The sequence below is a fragment of the Megascapheus bottae genome, chromosome X, assembly GCF_031878675.1.
Source record: "Megascapheus bottae isolate mThoBot1 chromosome X, mThoBot2.hap1, whole genome shotgun sequence".
In the NCBI taxonomy this organism is placed as follows: Eukaryota; Metazoa; Chordata; class Mammalia; order Rodentia; family Geomyidae; genus Megascapheus; species Megascapheus bottae.
In genome coordinates, this window is record NC_143547.1 from 41302004 (window position 1) to 41321329 (window position 19326).

The 19326-nt window shown below is 41.7% G+C and overlaps 1 protein-coding gene across 1 annotated transcript; it reads right to left on the minus strand.

Annotated features, from left to right (window-relative positions):
- Positions 1–801: 801 nt before the first annotated feature.
- On the minus strand, positions 802–19021 carry Arr3 (arrestin 3). The gene is given in 14 exon segments (XM_090327104.1): positions 802–901; positions 1067–1090; positions 1391–1474; positions 3620–3757; positions 4141–4213; positions 4880–4964; positions 5120–5255; positions 6266–6333; positions 7156–7215; positions 7326–7525; positions 18212–18256; positions 18478–18538; positions 18690–18720; positions 18984–19021. Coding segments are annotated over 14 exon segments (1122 nt in total). The 5' UTR covers positions 19001–19021.
- Between the last annotated feature and the right edge of the window lie 305 nt (positions 19022–19326).

The following is a 19326-nucleotide window of genomic DNA, read 5'->3' on the forward strand; positions in this document are numbered from 1 at the left end:
TGGCTTTTCCAGGCTTCACATTCCCTTACCTCGTGACTTCTGTGGCAAGCGTGGAGAGGAGAGAAAGATGGGGTGGAAGTTGATATGAGACATTCTGTGACATTTTCATTTTCCAGAACGATTTGATATTTGTTTGTTTTGCCAGTCCTGGGACTTGAACTCAGGGCCTGGGCACTGCACCTGAGCCTTTTGATCTATCACTTGAGCCACAACTCCAATTCTACCTTATATTTACTACTTTATGGAGACAAGGGTCTCGTGGACTTTCCTACCTCTGATAGCTTTGAACCTCCATCCTCAGATTTCAGCTTACTGAGTAGCATTACAGGTGTCAGCCTCTGGTGCCTGGCACCAGAAGACAAATTACTCCTTTTTTTCCAGTTGGGCTTGAACTCAGGGCCTGGGCACTGTCCTTGGACACTTTTTGCTCAAGGCTAGTGCTCTGCCACTTGAGCAACAGGATCATTTCCAGCTTTTTCTGTGTATGTGGCATTGAGGAATCCAACATAGTTTTGTGCATGCGAAGTGAGCACTCTACCACTAGGTTATACTCCTGGCCCCAAATTACTCTTTTTTTTGGCCAGTCCTGGGGTTGAATTCATGGCTTGGGCACTGTTCTTGAGCTTTCTCAAGGTTAGTGCTCTACCACTTGAGCCACAGCACCAATTTTGGCTTTTTCTCTGTATGTGGTTATGAGGAATCAAAACAGTAAATTACTCTTATTCTTCTGCCTCCTTGTCTAGCCTTTGGCATCTCCCCAAACTGCTATCTCCAGATCACAAGATCAGAACTGTTTGATCCCTAACCCTCAGGAACATCAGAGCCGACAGTCCTGCCTGGTCACTCACCATGAGATTGCTTTGGATGGATCAGAATCAGAGGCAGCTCCACACCAACGTCACTGCAAGGATTCTGAGGTGGAGTTATGCATCTTCCCATAAAACCAGATTCAGGACCCACCTTCCCTCCCTCCCTTGATTTTTCAGACTTACGATACCCTCAAACTCCACCTAGTCACTCCTTGGGTCCCCTTTGTATCCTAGTCTTCTCATCCACAGTCTCTTACCTGGCTGTTAGATCTCCCAGGATACTGTGGGTAGAATGACACCCTCTAGTTAGTAAGGGAAAATGGGCAAAGGGTAATCTAGTTTTATTAGGGTTTGTGGGATCATATTAGGGGATCAGCAACAGCATGGGTGTGTGGAAGGAAGAGGACTTGCTCTCTGATCTCACACAATTGGGAGCTTAGTCTGGGAGAAGAACACCAGCTTGAACTGCTCAGTTCAAGTGCAAGAGAAACAGAAATGAGAAAGCCTTATCTCCCACAGCCCCTGACCAGATGAACTTGAACTTGCCTCCCCCAGCCCCTGAACTTGGAATCCTCACTTACCTCCCAGAGGACACTGTCAGGTTGACTCTGACTTTGTAAGACACCAGGATGCCCAGCAGCTCTTTGTTCATTCCAGGTGGAAGACTGTAAGTTGTGGTTCATCATTTTTGCGTATTGGGGATACACAAGTGAGTAATACGTTTAATCCCCTTGGTTCCTTCCTGTACCCTCCTGTTACCATATCCTATTACCGTTATCTTCTCCCAAATACCTCCTAGGCTCTTAGTTCTCCTACTCACTGCAAATATATTTCTCTTTCTAAACTTGAGTTTTGCCATGTTACCCACTGCTTAAGAGCCCACAAGTAGGCTCTGCTTGACTTTCAAGCCCCAAAGTTATCTGGCCTTCCTTTTGTACTACTCTAAGCTTTTCTGTCCTAACTCCCTAATAATTGAGATACAAAGCCCTATAGGCAGATTCATGTCCTCTACATGTTCTCAAAGTGCCACGTGAATTCCTACCTCTTAATCTTCTCGCATTCCATGTTCACAGTCTAGAATATTCCTTTCTCCCTCTGTTGCTATCCAGATGTTACACATTCTTTAGGAGCAAGATCATTCTGTCTTCTCTAAGAGGCCTTTGCCAGCTATGTTGGCTTAACTTCTATTGGACTCCTAATTTGAGCCACATGTACTAACATTTAACTGTTAGATTGTATTTGTATTTGTCATTGTTTTTTGGCCAGGGCATATATTGAGTGGAGGCAGACACTATCTTAAACATCGTTGTATTCCGAGGGTAAAGGAAGGGAAACAGGGACAAACACATGAGAAGGGATATCAACATGCGAAAAGTAATGCAGCTACTACCTGATGAATGTAACTGTAACCCCTCTATACATTATCCTGACAATAAAAACAAATAAAATAATGAGCACTTAGTAAGTGCTCAATAAAAACCTGCAGACTGAAGGTTAATTATGAACTTGGGAGTCTCTTCAGTGCTCTGGGCTGCTTATCTCCTCTCAATAAAGTAATGATGTTTGTTTGTCCCTAAGATTATTTCTAGTGATGATGGTCATTTGCTATTTGATAAATACAGCATGGGGAAAGGTAGGGGGATTTATGATTGCCACATGGTAGTAGTGGCTTTCGGAGGGCATTACTGCTAACATGAGGGCTTCCTAAGGCAAAGGATCTAATGAATGCCATAGAATTCTGTCAACTACCATTACCTCATTCTCCCTCTCCCTCCCGCAATCCCTCCCTCCCTCTCTCTATCTCTCTTAAGCCAGTACTGGGGCTTGAACTCAGGGCCTTGTGCTCTCACTTAGTTTCTTTGCTCAATGTTGGTGTTCTACCACTTGAGGCACACATCAGCTTCTAGCTTTTTTGTTTGCTCATTAGAGATAAGAGTCAGATTTATCTATCCATCTGGCTTTGAACTGTGATCCTTGACCACCTATGAGTAGCTGGGATGATACACACAACCCAATTGGTACCTAGTTCATTTCGCCCTCCTTTTTTGGGCCCTACTTCCCCCTGTTTCTCATCTTCTAATCTTCTGCTCTATTTCTTTTTTTTTTGCCAGTCCTGGGCTTGAGCTCAGGGCCTGAGCACTGTCCTTTGACTTTCTCAAGGCTAGAGCTCTACCACTTGAGCCTCAGCACCACTTCCGGCTTTTTTCTATGTATGTGGTACCGAGGAATCGAACCCGGGTCTTCATGCATGCTAGGCAAGCACTTTAACCACTAGGCCAAACTCCCGGCCCCTTCTGCTCTATTTCTATCTTCTCTAGAAAGCCAAATGGTATCTAATGGTATCCCCTCTGTTAATACAGCCCTGGGCAAATTCCTTCTCTTTGACAAACAACTAGCAACACTTGTCTGACCCACCTTCCTTGGGTTCTTACGACAACAAGGCACACAAAGGCATCACGTAGTATAAAGATGTTCTCACTATGTTTTGTTTTCTTGCTGTCTATGACTATAGCTATTGGTCCCACAGGCATATAGTCTAACAGTAGAGTGCTCACCTAGCATGCACGAAACCCTGGGTTTGATTCCTTGGTACCACATACACATAAAAAGCCAGAAGTGGCACGTCAAGTGGCAGAGTGCTAGCCTTGAGCAAAATGTGTTCAAGAACAGTGCCTACGCCCTGAGTTCAAGCCCCAGGACTGGCAAAAAAATAAGCAAGTTCTACAAAAGATGAAACCTCAGAGTTGTGTATATAGCACGTGAAATTAGTTAGCAAAAGAGGTGAAGGCTAGAAGTCATTTTGAACTTACATTGTGCTAGAGGCCAGCTTGGTATCTTCATGCTTGAGCTTGCCATTCAATGCCAGGCCTTGTTTCTGGCAGTTGGCAGCCAGTATTGGGGTTACTAAAAAGCTCTGGGAGAAGCTGGAGTTTGCAGCTACAATCTCCCTTTGAAAGGAGAACAAGAATAAAATTTAGGGTACATTTGCTGAGTTGGTGTATATCCACTCCCCAAAATAACTTACACAACCTCAAGAACCTCCTAGAGTACCCAGAGATTAATGAATGACACGTCTGGCTATGAAGAGCAGGAGGTACTGACTCTGGTAGGCAATCCCTTTCCCCTGCTTTCTCTTAGCACTGTAATGGTTCTCCTCCCTCTGCTTCTCTTGACAGTCACTCTCGATTGATATTTCACTCTGATCTTCGTCATTCCTGGATCCCTCTCCCATTTGTTTCTTTCTCCAACCCTCTCCTATGACTTTTGTCCTTCTTCCCACCATGCTTCCCTTTGGTTCTGGCCCCAGCCCTCAGCCCCAACCCTAGCTCACGTGAACTCCTGAAGGAACACGTTCTTTCTGTACTTGTCTAATGAATACAGGACAACATCTGTGATCTGGTCAACTGAACAAACCAGGAAAAGTACATGATTATAATCAGTCATCTATGAGACTCCGGCTCATAGCCTCACATATGAGCAGCCTATGTTCTCGGCTGGAAGATGTGACCATAGATGAAGATTTGGATAAACTTGTGTTGGAGGGAGTGCTAAGATGAATGCAAAAAGTTAAATGAGGCAGAGTTTTAGAAAGAGAGAGTGATCAATATGTAAAAAGAGAGTGTACAATATGTAAAAAAGTGAACTATATTAACTTAAGGGTAAGGACAGAAGGGAAAAATGGGGGCAAAGGAAGTGATGACATTGACCAGAAAACATTGTACTCATAACCTGTTTTGCAGAATTTTAACACCTGGGCCAGGAGTGTAGCCTACTGGTAGAGTCCTAGCCTAGCATGCACAAAGCCCTGAGTTCTGATTCCTTGGTACCATATATACAAAAATAGCCAAAAGTGGAGCTGTGGCTCAAGTGGTAGAGCTCTAGCCTTGAGAAAGCCTAAGGACATTGCTTAGGCCCTGAGTTCAAGCGCTAGGACTGGCCAAAAAAAAAAGAATTATAACAGCTTTGTGCAATGACAATAATAAGAAAAAATGCAAAAAGAAAAAGGAAGAACAAAGAAAGAGTGCTATTATTTGAGGGCCAGATGTGGGGCAATGCGGAAAGAAGCTCACCTGAAATCTTGATTTTTTTGATGACCTTGCTGGTACAGTTCCTGATGGAAATATTAACAGGGATGGGTTCTCCATGATAGTGAACCTGATATAGGAGAGGAGCCCATTATAAGGATGGAGGGAAATGCCCACAACAAGATCTACAATTTTTGTTTCCTTACCACTCTTACTGGCGGGCTCCCATCTTGGCCTACCTGAATACGAATGCAGTGAATAATAGGTATCAGAGGAGTCACTAACCTCCCTGTCCATCCAGGCCTGGAGTTGTAGAGGCTGAGCTGACAGAAGGAAATGGCGGAGGGTTTGAGCCCTGGGACCAGGACGTGGCTCCAAGGGTACAAATTGTATTTTCCGGACAAGCAGCCTCACAGACTCACTGAATAGAGACCAAAGGGTTAGCCAGAATGCCTCATTTTTAAGCACAGCCCTCCCCATGACACCCAGCGCCTAATCCTTGCTTGGATATGGGAACAAGAGAAGTCTTCTCACAGAGTTCTTCTAGACTCTCAGTGTAAGCATTTAAATTCTTTACAAACTATAGTGCACTGGTGCAATCTGGCCTGTTGCTTGTTTTCATGGGGCCCACTAGCTAAGAACAAGTATTCCCGGACAAATGAATATTATATAAAATTCCAATTTCAATGGAAGTACAGTTGCTGTAAAGCCAGTCCTGGGGCTTGAACGCAGGGCCTAGGCACTGCTCATGAGCTTCTTTTGCTCAAGGCTAGCATTCTACCACTTGAGCCACAGTGCCACATCGGGCTTTTTCCATTTTGTGGTACTAAGGAATCCAACCCAGGGCTTCATGCATGCTAGGCCAGCATTCTACCAGTGTGCTTCATTCTCAGCCCATATTTCATTCTTGCTATAGTATCTTTTGCTGCTTTTTTTTGTTAGTCGTGAGACTTGAACTCTGGGCCTGAGCTTTGTCCCTGAGTTCTTCAGCTCAAGGCTGCTTAAGCCACATTGCCACTTCTGGTTTTCTGATGGTTAATTGGAGATAAGAGTCTCATAGACTTTTTAGTGCCCAGGCTGGATTTGAATCATGATCCTCTGATCTTAGCCTCCTGAATAACTAGGATCACAGGCGTGAGCCACCCCACCCAGCTTCTTTTCCTACTTTTACACTATGAAAGAATTAAGTAGTTGCAACTAATACTATATGGTCCACATAGCATAACTATTTAGCTTTTGGCCCTTTAAATAAACGTTTGAAGATCACTATCCTACAGTGAAAAAGAGAAGTCATAGGGGACTCAGAACTGATCACCCAAGGTGGCAGTGATGGTGTCACAAAAATTTAAAGTAGGACTGTTCGTTACAAAACAGAATCTTTTTTTCTGGCAGGGAATGGAAGTGGGGATTTGGGCGTGGCTTAAAGAATACCTCTTTGGGATTTTCTCTTCCAGGTTTTCGGCACAGAAAGTCTTTACTTCAAAATCAATCCCACAGGTCTGTAAAAGTGCAAGTGCAAAGAGAAATTTTCAGTGCCATTTTTCTGTTCTTTGTGGGTCTATATGAAAATGCCTGATCTCATTTCTTTTTCTTGTCCATTTATATCTCTATTCCTCTTCTGTGGCATTGGTATTACCTATCTACCACTTTCCTATAGTTTGGATCTGACGTGTACCTCAAAAGGCCAATGTGCTAAAAACTTGGTCCCCAATCTGTGGTGCTACTGAAAGTTGGTGATTTATAAGAAGTCAGGACACTTTTTACTTGTCCGTGATGGGACTTGAACTTTGGGCCTGGGCACTGTCCCTGAGCTCTTCAGCTCAAGGCTACCACCCTACCCCTTGAGCCACAGCACCACTTCCGCTTTCCTAGTAGTTTAAATGAGATAAATGTCTCATAGTCTTTAGTGCCTGGTCTGGGTTTGAACTATGATCCTCAGATCTCAGCCCCCTGAGTAGCTAAGATTAGAGGCGTGAGCCATCACACCCAGCAAAAAGTCAGGACTCTTAAGAGGGCTAGAAGTTAGGTTATTGGGAGCATGACACTGAAGGGGATATTAGGATTCTGGTCCCTTCCTGTCTCTGTTTTGGTTTTTTTAATCCTTGCCAATATGAGATGAACATACCTCTCCTAACCATGTTCCCACCATAGTGTACTGTGTTGAAACAAGCCCAAAGTAACTGGTACTTGTACTATGGACTAAAATCTCTGAAATCACTGCCCCCCCAAAACCTATCTTTTTAAGTTGATTATCTCAGGTATTTTGTCTCAGTCATGAAAACTGACTAGCATCCTCCTTTTTCTCCAAACCCACACCTCACCTTTCCTGAATCTCCTGGTCCTGGCTGCAGTGTCACTGAACAGGGCAGGTTAGTACTCATCTAGGAAACCAAATGAAGTCAGTGACCAAAAAGAAATGGGGAACTTTCTCTTTTACCTCCTTCATTAAATTTATCTTGTAATCTTCCCTGGAAACCTTGGGGGTTCATACTTGCAGTGTAAAGGGGTAGGCACCGTCTCCCAGTTTGTGAAGAAGTCGCTCCTGTAAGACTGTGAGGGATCTCTGGGAGCTGGTAGGCTCAGGTGGAGCCACTTGCTGTGTCTGTACATAGAGATCTTTGCGGAATGTCAGACCAATCACATCCAAGTCATCACGGCCATAGCGGAAAGTGCATGTCAACATGACAAACACTGTAGGGAAAAAACACAAGAGACGTGGCAGACCAGTGTGAAAGGTGACCTTAACTAGATCCTAAGAAGACAAACAAAGGCAATCTAATTTAATCAAAACAGTGTGATTATAGAGAAAAATATTAATACATTTCACAACAGTAAAGTTTAAAATTCCTCTATGCTAAAAGTTTTATGGAGAAAAAAAGGAAAAATAGGATTTGCAGCATATATAACAAGCAAAGTTCATTGTTTAGAATACATAACTTTCATAGATGAAGAAAAATATGGAGCTGGAAATGTGGCTTAGTGGTAGAGTACTTGCCTAACATGCATGAAGCCCTGGGTTCAATGTCTTAGTACCACATAAACAGAAAAAGGCGCAAGTGATGTTTTGGCTCAAGTAGTATAATGCTAGCCTTGAGCAAAAGAAGTTCAGGGACAGGGCCTACGCCCTGAGTGCAAGCCCCGGAACTGGCAAAATAATGTAAATATATGTGTACAAAGAATGTGAACATAATTTAGCAGTATAAGACAGAATGGCCAATGAAAACATAGGAAAGCATATAATCAGGAAGATGCAAATTAAAATCATAGTGGGACAATATTTCACATCATATCCATTAGATTGTCGTGTGTGTGTGTTTTCTACAACTTCGACTCAGGGCCTGGACACTGTCCCTGGGAGTTTTTACTCAAGGCTAGGGCTCTACCACTTGAGGCATAGCTCCATTTCCAGATACTTTTTTTCCTGGTTAATTAAATATAAGGGTCTCACCGACTTTTCCTGCCCAGGCTGGCTTCAAAACATTGGTCTTCAAATCTCAGACCCCTGAGTAGTTTGATTTAGAGCTGCAAGCCACTGTCATTTGACATTGTATTTTATTTTTATAATGTTTTGTGACTCAATGTAATTTTATAATAAAATAATTAGTTTTGTGCCAGTACTGGGGATTGAATTCAGAGACTTGGGCTCTTCCTTTGCTTTTTTGCTTGAGGCTAACTCTAACAGTTGAACTATAGCTCTATCTCTGGCTATTTGTTGGTTTATTAGAGATAAATGTCTCACAGACTTTCCTGTCCCCTGAGTGTCAAGGATTACAGGTATGAACCACTGGTGGCCTAGCTTTGTCAACATTATATGTATGTGTATGTGTATGTGTATGTGTGTTTGTGTATTTGCACATGCACACATGTGCACACACTTATATTTGAACCTCAACTTAGGGCCTGAGTTCTGTCCCTTAGTTTTATTTGTTTTTGTTTTTGTTTTGCACAAGACTGGCACTCTACCACCTGAGCCACAGCTCTACTTGCAGCATTTAGTGGTTAATAAGAGTCTCACAGACTTTCATACTTGGACTGGCTTTGAATTGCAGTCCTCAGATTTCTGCCTCCTGAGTAGCTAGGATTGCGGATGTAAGCCACTGCTTCCTGGCTTTCAGATTAGCAACAATTAAAAAGTATGACAACACTAAGTGTTCATGAGGCTATGGAGCTCTTGGCGATCTTGTGTACTGCTAATGGCCACAGGCATTCATTCAATCCTTTTGGAAAGTGGGCACTACCCTGTAAAATTCAATATACTCATCTCTTAAAAATTACTGTTATCAGGCCGGGAGTTTGGCCTAGTGGTAGAGTGCTTGCCTAGCATGCATGAGGGCCCGGGTTCAATTCCTTGGTACCACATACATAGAAGTGGTGCTGTGGCTCAAGTGGTAGAGCTTTAGCCTTGAGAAAAGTCCAAGGACAGTGCTCAGGCTCTGAGTTCAAGTCCCATGACTGGCAGAAAAAAAATACTGTTATCAACAACTAAATACAATGAAACTGGATGCAGGGCTTCAGTAGTGGAGCCTGAGACCTTGAGTTCAAGCCCTAGTACCCCGAAACACACACACACACACACACACACACACACACACACACACACACCTAAGACTGATAATCTTTCTTGCTTTGAAAACCAGTGAGTAGTAACCAAGATTTTCTATGTATAAGGATGTGGATATCTGTGTCTGCAGGTATAAATTTTGTGGTATATGTATTCTCTTTACAATCTAGTTTGTCAAAATAAAATAAAAGTTTGACTATCTCCATTTCAAAAAAATTAAAAAATTAAAAAAAATTACTGTTATCAGTCGGGTGCTGTGGCTCATGCCTCTAATCCTAGCTACTCAGGGGGCTGAGACCTGAGGATCATGGTTCAAAGCCAGCCTGGGCACTAAAGACCATGAGACTCTTACCTCCAATTAACCACTAGGAAACGGAAAGTGGCACTATGGCTCAAAGAGTACGGTGGTGGCCTTGAGCTGAACAGTTCAGGGACAGTGCCCAGGCCCAGACTTCAAGCCCCATGACAGACAAAAGAAGACTTCTATCTTTTTGTTTGTTTTGTTTTTGTCTGTCATTGAACTGGAATTCAGGGCCTGGGTGCTGTTCCTGAGTTCTTTTTACTCAAGGCTAGCACTCTACCACTTGAGCCGCAGCTCCACTTCCCTTTTTTTGTGTGGCTAATTGGAGATAAGAATCTCACAAGAACTTTTCTGCCCAGGCCGGCTTTGAACCATGATCCTCAGATTTCAGCCTCCTGATTAGCTAGGATTACAGGCGTGAGCTGCCAGCACCTGGCAAAAAATTCTATTACCTTGGGGCGGGGAGGGAAAGAGGGATTAAAAACATGAGAAGGGGTATCAAGGCTTGAGAAATAATACACCCACTACTTGATGAATGTAACTCTAAACCTTCTATAATTACCTTGACAATAAAACAAAATTAAAAAAAAGAATTCTACTACCTTGAAGGAGCTCATGCTCACATTTATAAGAAGATACACATGGGAATATCCATTACATTGATGTTTGTCAGAATATAAATTAAAAAAGAATTTAAGTATCTATCAGCAGAAGAATGGGTAATAAATTTACAGGATACTCATATAATGGAATATATAACTGAGGTTAAAACAGATGAAGTAGAACTTCATCTAATGCCATTATTTGAATAAGTTCCTTTCAAATCTCAATTGTACATTAATAGCCAATGTGGAGGTTTTAAGATGGTCTTTAAGGAGTGATTAGGTCATGAAGGCTTTTTCCCTTGTGAATGGGGCTTATAAAAGATGCATAAAAGCAGAAAATACTGTGAGACTCTTTTCTCAAATTAACCACAAATAAGCCAGGTATAGAGCTGTGGATCATGTGGTAGCACACCAGCCTTGAGTGAAAAAGCTACGGGTCAGCTCCCGGGCCCTGAATTCAAGCCCCAATACTGACGCAAAAAAGCAAAAAAAGCTGGGTGCTTGTGGCTCACACCTGTAATCCTAGCTACTCAGGAGGCCGAAATCTGAGTATTGTGGTTCAAAGCCAGCCCAAGCAGGAAAAGCTCATGGGATTCTTATCTCCAGTGAACCACCAGAAAACTGGAAGTGGCATTGGTGGCTTAATGTGGTAGAGCACTAGCCTTAAGCATAAAAGCTCAGGGACAGTGCTCAGGCCCTGAGTTCAAGCCCCATGACTGACAAAAAAAGAAGAAATTATCAAGTTGGACATTGTTGTCTCATTCATGCTACAATCTGAGGATCTCAGTTCAAAGCCATCCCATGCAGAAAAATCTATGAGTTTCTTATCTCCAATTAACCAGCAAAAATCTATATGTGAATATGTTGCTGAAGTGATAGAGTGCAACCTTGAATGGGAAAAGCCAAGCAGAATCAGAGGCCCTGACTCAAGTACTAGCACACATAAAACAGAAGCGTCATTTAGCTTTCATCTGTCGTCTGTCTCCCCTTGCAGAGTCTGCCAAATAAGGACACAGCATTTTCCTGTGTAGGATGTAACAATAGGCGTCATTTTGGAAGCAAAAAGCAATTCTCATCAATCAAACCTGCCAGTGCCTTGATCTTGGACACCCCAGCCTACAGATGGATGAGAAAATAAATTCCTGATTCTTGTACATTATCCAGTCTCAAGTATATTGGTATAACATCACTAATGGATGAGGCTACATTTAAAACAACAACAATGAACTATTGAGTAAAAAAAAACAAAACCAAAACCCTCTAGCTCTAGAATTACATGCATACTATGCTGCTATCTACATAAAATCTTATAGAACAATCCACATAGAACAATGTCAAATGGATCACAGATACATAGAAGTATCAAGGGAAGAATAAATATTAAATTTAGCTACTGGCTATCTGAGGAGGAGAGAGGAGAAGTATGAGGGGGAGAGAAAGTGATGAGATCAGGGAAGAAAGCAGGAGGAGGCTGCTTTTCAGGCTAAGGCCATGGGTATGGGTTATTCATTATATAATGTTCTATGCTTGAAAGATTTAACAGTTCAGAAAGGAAGCAGGACTGGGAATATGGATTAGTGGTAGAGTGCTTGCCTAGCACGCATGAAGCCCTGACTTTGATTCCTCAGTACCACATAATCAGAAATAACCAGAAGTAACACTATGGCTCAAGTGGTAGAGTGCTAGTCTTGAGCACAGAGAGGTTCAGGGACAGTGCCCAGGACCTGAGTTCAGGCTTCAGCTCCAGCATCTAACTAACTAACTAACTAAGTAAACAAATTTATTTTTTATTGTAATGTATAGAGGGGTTACAGTTATGTTCGCCAGATAATAGGTGCATTACTTCTCATACATTAGACCCCTTCAATTTTCCAAAGAGAAGCAATGAAATTTAGGGTCAAATACCGGGGCTTGCACAGGATTTGAACAGATCTCTTGAGCATTCTGCACCTCAGTTCTTTCGCCTGTCAATAACAAGAGTGCCTGTATTTTTAGCTACTCAGGAGGTTGAAAATCGAAGCTTGTGGTTCAAAACCAGAGTGGGGAAGAAAAATTCACAAGACTTTTTACAATTAATAAAATGCTACAATTGGAGCTGTGGCTCAAGTAGTAGACTGTCAGACTTGAGCAAAAAAAAAAAAAGCCAAACAAGAGCTTGAGGCAAATAGAAATGCAGTAACTGCATTCGGAAAGGGCAATATATATCATATATATATGTATATATATATGATATATATATATGATGCAAAGTGAGAAGAGACTAGAGCAAAGAAAGCTACAGAAAATTGGTGAGTCAGAGTCTCTCTCTCTCTCTCTCTCTCTCTCTCTCTCTCTCTCTCTCTCTCTCTCTCTCTCTCTCTCTCTCTCATCGATCATGGTACTTGAACTATAAGACCTGGGCATTGTCCCTGAATTCTTCAGCTCAAGACTACCTCCCTACTCTCTGAGCCACAGCCCCACTTCTCATTTTTTAGTGCTCAATTGGAGATAAGAGTTTCACAGACTTTAGTGCCTGGCTTTGAACCTCTATCCTCAGATTTCAGCCTCCTGAATAACTAGGATTACAGGCGTGAGTTACAGCGCCCAGCTTCTCTTTTCTTTTTTTGTCAGTTCTGAGACTTGAACTCAGGCCCTGAGCACTGTCCTTGGGCTTTCTCAAGTCTAACACTCTGTCACTTGAGCATCACTTCCAGATTTTTCTGTGTATATGATACCAAGGATTTGAACCCAGGGCTTTGTACATTCTAGGAAAGCACGCTACCTCTAGGCTTTGGATTGGTAACTCTTATTTCTATGAAGGCAGGCGTGAGAAGAAAGCAACTGCAAGACTATATGTGCCTTACTTTCTCACCCAGTAAAACTCTGCTTTTGTTTCTCTGCCAGTTCAACTCTTTCAACTTTCTCCCCATCTCTCTCATTCTCTCTGTCTCTCTCTGTCTCTCTCTGTCTCTGTCTCTGTCTCTCTCCCATACATGCACACACAAACACACACATCATCTCTCTCTCTCTCTCACACACACACACACATACACACATACTCACACACACACACACGCACGCACACACACGCACGCAATGCACATCATCTTACTATAGTAAATTTAAAGGATCAATGTACGTTGGGCATGAATGGCTCATTCCTGCAATCCTAGCAACTTAGGAGCTGATATGAAGATTGATGTTCAAAACTGGTGAGGGCAGGAAAGTCCATGTGAGGCTTAAGTCCAATTAACCAGCCAAAAGCCAGAAGTAGAGGTGTAGTTCAAGTGGTAGAGCACCAGAGCACCAGCCTTGAGCAAAAATGCTAATGGATAAGGCTCAGGCACTGAGTTCAATTCCAAAAGAAAAAGAAAAAGAAAAAAAAAAGAAACGAAAAGAAATAAGAAAGGGTCAATGATCACAAGCTATCTACCTTTATAATCAAGAATGCATAATGTAGGGGCTGGGAGTTTGGCCATGCGCGAAGACCCAGGTTGGATTCCTCATAACACATACATAGAAAAAGCCAGAAGTGGTGCTGTAGCACAAGTGGTAGAGCGCTAGCCTTGAGAAAGCTCAAGGACAGTGCCCAAGCCCTGAGTTCAAGCCCCAGACTGGTGAAATAAAAGAATGCACAAGGTAAACCTTCGTTCAAAAGATATAACTAAGCCAGGCAGGGTGGCCCACACTTGTAATCCTAGCTACTCAGGAGGCTGAGATCTGTGGATCAAGGTTCAAAGCCAGCCGGGTATTAAAGATCTACAAAAAATAAATAAATAAAAGAAAGGTAAAGACACAGTGTGGGAAGTGGATGAAATGAGGTGGCTTTAGGGCTGGAGAGGAACTCCAGTGCTAGAGAGCACACGTAGCACTTAAGCAGGAGGTTGAAGGTTGGATTACAAGCTTCAGCATCAGCACCAATAAGAAGAGGTGGCTGAAAGAAGGAAAAGGGGAGGGGTGGGGACAGTGAAAACAATGAGAAATGAGGCAGAGAAAGATCTGGAAGGCTGAGGCAGAGCCGATCTAGCACTCCATTCAGATGATGGCATTAACTAAAGAACTGTTCTTGGCACACTCAATTGTGTGTTCATAGGGAGGGTGGGAGAGGAAGCAGAGTCAGCCCTCAGCTTCTGTGGAAGCTGAAATTGGTTGTTTTGCAGTTTAGTATTATCATTGTGTGTGTGTGTGTGTGTGTGTGTGTGTGTGTGTGTGTGTGTGTGGTAGGAAATAGCTTTAATTTGTTTTCTTTTAAAGGCAGAAGCTGGTGGCTCATGCCTGTAAACCTAGCTATTCAGGAGGCTGATATTTGAGGATCATGGTTTCAAGCCAGCTCAGGCAGAAAAGTCCATGAGGCTCCAATATTCAATTAACCAGCAAAAAGCTGGAAGAGGAGGTGTTGCACAAATTGTAAAGCACTAGCCTTGTGAAGAAAAGCCTATTTAGAGCCTGAGTTCAAGCCCAAGTACATACAGAAAAACTTCTAAGAGCCAGCATGTATTTTAAAGTTAGTGACTTTATCATATAATGAATATATGTTAGTTTTAGAACCATCAAAGTAAATAATTAAAAAGAGAACTTAAGACAGATATTGGTGGCTCTTGCCTGTAATCCTAGCTACTCAGAGGCTGAGGTCTGAGGATCATAGTTCAAATCTATGCTGGGTAGGAAAGTCCATGATACTCTTATCTCCAATTGAACACTAAAACATGCCCCCTGCCCAAAACAAGAGGAGTTATGGCTCAATTGGAAGAATGCTAGCCTTTTGCTCAGAAGATTAGGTTGCAACATCTATGCCCTGAGTTCAAGTCCTAGGATTGGCATCACAAAAGAAAGAAGAGAACTTAATTCTCCATCATAATACATCATATTTCAGAGACAGCTATTGTTACTATTTTAGGCGTGTCCCAGATTGTTTTGCTGTAATTGTACATAATGTCCACTTTAAAAGTTTGTAACATCTCTCTCATTTCTTCCTTGAAACAAAATCTTTTATTTTTATGAATATTGTGGATTGTCATATAGTTATGAAAGATAAAACAGTGATCCCAGATAGAAGATTGTTAAACAATAATTTATTCATACTACACACACACACACTGTCCTATTGCCAGTGTTTATCACTCAGGACTGTAGCATGTTTTATATTAACAAACACACCTGGATGTAAAAGCATATTAGAAAATATGATACAAATTGGACACTGGTGGCTCATACCTGTAATCCTAGCTACTCAGGAAGTGATGCAAATAATCCAGGTACAGTGGCTCACATCTGTAATTCTAGCTAGTCAGGAGGCTGAGATCTGAGGATCACACTTCAAAGCCAGCCTGGGCACTAAAGTCTGTGAGACTCTTATCTCCAATTAACCACTACAAAACTGAAGTGGGGCTGTGGCTCAAGGGGTAGGGCAGTAACCTTGAGCTGAAAAGTTCAGAGACAACACCCAGGCCCAGGTGTAGGACAGTAGCCTTGAGCTGAAGAGCTCAGAGACAGCGCCCAGGCCCAGAGTTCAAGCCCCACAACTAACAAAAAAAGAAAAAGAAAAAGAAAAAAAAGAAGTGATGCAAATAAGATGGTCTTCATAAAGTAACAAAACATATAAAATAACTTGAGAAATAATCACAATATAAATGAATTATATACTCTGCTAAGAACATGAAGCAAAATTCAAATAAAAGGAAAATGTCTTATCTCTAGAGCAAAACGCAATTTTTAAAAATTTAATTATTTTGTTCCTTATTTAATTTAATGATTTTGTTCCAAATATCTTATAGAAATGTGACAAAAAGTCATTTAGGTTTTAAAATTATAAAGCATCTGGCGAATCTTAAATAGGTTGGTTAATTTGTGGCCATACAGCAAAATTTGTTTGATATTTAAAACTAGCCAGACTGCTTATCAAAAGGGTTTATTCTGGGAGATTAAGGCTACTTTACTTCTTAGTATCTAAAGGTTATATCTCAACTAGTATTCATCAACTCATTCTAACCTTTTTCAAGACAAAACCAATTTTCAGTCTAGTTGGATCACAGTGGGGTTAATCCAGTGAGAATTAAAAGAATAAAAAAGCAATAGAAAAATATTTCTCTGTAGTCTTGATCTATAGCACCACTGCCAGATTCCTGTCTCTTGCTGTTACTTCCTGGGGTTGTTATTTTGTTTCTTGGTTGGAGATTTTGAAAAGGAAAGGTTAAGCAGTTTACTCACACAAAAAAGAAATGGAAAGACATGTACCAGAAGATGCAAATTGTAGCCTGAGGATCACATTATGCTCACAGAAAATAGGAGTACTTTGACCTATCCAGGCCTTTTAAAATCTTTTAATGGATTTCCAACAGTTGAAAAATAAGAAATTTACATTAAAATATGAAATTTTGGTGGCTTGATTCATTTCATAGGCACTCTAAGCCCTCGTTCAGATTACTAGCTAAGCAGGAACACTATGCACAATACTGAAGAAAATCAGAAAGTTTATAAAGAAGTTATTTTAATTTTAACGCACATGTAAGTTTTGTGTAATTTTAAAGAATACAATTTTATTTACGCTGTAGAATATATTTCCATTGAGCTCTTTGGTACAATTACTATGCACTTACAAAAAAATAGAGTGAGAAGGGAGTAAAACTAGAGGTACAGGCCTTGATGGGAGTGTGGGGGGTAGTGGAGAGCATGAAGGATGGTGAAAATGGTTAAAGCTCTTTATATGTATATATAAAAATAGAAAAATTGGAACTTGGGGGATTGGGGGAGGGAAAGTGGGAGAAAAAACATGGGAAGGGGTAACAATGTTCCAGAAGTAATATACTCTCTACCTTATGAATATAACTGTAGCCCCTCTATATATCACCCTGACAATAAAATTAAAAAAGAATGAAACCTATTGAATTATTTTACAATGAGTTAGAGAAAATAAGGATACGTGATGGAATGGGTGAGGTTGATAGAATACATTGTGTGCATGTATGGATTTGTCACAATGAAAAAAAAAATATATATATATATATTTGCCAGTCCTGGGGCTTGTTCTCAGGGCCTGAGCACTGTCCTTGGGCTTTCTCAAGGCTAGCTTTCTGCCACTTGAGCCAGCTTTTTCTATATATATGTGGTACCAAGGAATTGAACCCCGGTCTTCGTGCATGCTAGGCCAAACTCCCGACCCCAATGAAATCATTCTGAATAGCTAGGATTACAGGAGTGAGCCACAGAGCTACTGGCACTTTCTGGCTTTCTTAAACCTCTCTTTTCTTGTCTACTCATTCAGGTTGCTTATCTTTCATGTATAGTATTTGTCGCGGTTTTTAGTCCTTGGTATCTCCAGACCCGCAGGAAGGATAGAGAGAACACGCCCTGACCAGGACGAGCCCAGAAAGGAGAGGGCCGACTGATCGCCTGCACCCAGCCCTCCCTCACTAGAGGACAATCAGACACATCAGGGAGATCCGTCTAGGCAGGAACTCGTTTATTGAGGAAGTACATTCAGCTAATATATGGTTCAGGAGCCTATCAGCACAAAGGTGCTCAGGGTGGTGGAGGTCCACGTGTTTACTCTCACTATAGGTCTCAGCAGAGAGTGATAAGGGAATAACACATTTGTACCCAATCGTAATCAAGTCTCAGCAGAAAGTGATTCACAATACCTACGATGCAGCTCAAAGTTCATAGGCATGGTGTCATACAACAGCTCATTTGTTTGTGTGGTTATCTTACTCAGTAATGCAGGTTCATGGGCCAGCCTGACCCTGCACTCAGCTGCCAACAGTATTTTGGTTTAGGACTCTTTTCTACATATCCTGGAGTTCATTTCAATAAATATTATTTTACATGATCAGAGACACATAGGCATTGTACCTTTGTGTTTCTCTCCTATGAGTATCCTCCTTTGTCAGTTTAAGATTCTTGAAACAATGAAAGACCAACACATTTCCACTTACTCTTTTGATCTTTTAGGTAATCAGGATCAACCAGGATGACACCATCTGTAGAGAAAGGAAGAGACAGTATACTGGTTAAAAAACATGCAAAACAGAAGTTGGTCTCTAAAATGATTCTTCCCTTCTTTTGACCTCCTTCTTCTTTGTGGTCTTTCTTGGATTCTTTTTTATTTTTTTTATTTATTTATTTTTCTTGGATTCTTTTTTAATGGAGTTGGTCCCACTCGATTCACCCCAGGCTCTTCCCTTTTTATGGACTCACTAACCAATGGGTTCCACAGTGTCCACATAGTCCATGAAGTCTCGCTTCCCCAGGTAGATGGAGAGCTGTTGTAAACAAACTTCCATGTTAGTCTCTCAGTCACCTTTCAATGGATTCTCCTGAGTTTCCCCAATCCAAACCCCTGAGACCTTGAAGAATCTGTTCATTTATCCCTTTTGCTCTCTCATTTGACCCAGCTGGGCCAGCTTTTCTCACCTTTCCATTGGAGCTGGTCTTCTTAAACACCCTATGGGGAAGAAATCAGAAAGAAGGTGCGAGATTGGGAGAGCAGAAAGAAAAGAGGAAGGGAGAATAAAGGTGTAAAGAAAAGGAAGTATCCCTAAAAGTAGAAGAAGAGGCCCAAGAATAAGAGTTGGATCAAAGACAGAGATGACTTGGGTAACGTTCAAGGCCACAAGTTTGGGAGAGGTTGGAAATCTTTCTCTCCCAAAGGCAAGTACTTTGTCTTTGGATAAGGAGCAAGTCACAATTTAAACTATCATTACTTACTTGAATATCTTGGCCATGAAGCAGAGGTTGAACCTTTTCTGAGATGAAGAAAAGGAGGATAAAATCTCAATCATTTGGTCTCTTATTTTCCTTTGTGCCTTGGTGAATCCCATTCTGATGGAAACTTTCTCAGATACCTCCCCCACTACCCAGTGCCTCCATGTTACCCTCCTGCCAAAGGCACTTCTACAAGCCATACTCACTCTCATGCTGAACAAAAAGGGAGAAAATCTCTCAATTTGGTACAGAAGGGTGTGCTCAAACAGGGTTGGACTTGATGGAATGGCTGGGACATTCTTTTTTTTTGCCAGTCCTGGGCTTGAGCTCAGGGCCTGAGCACTGT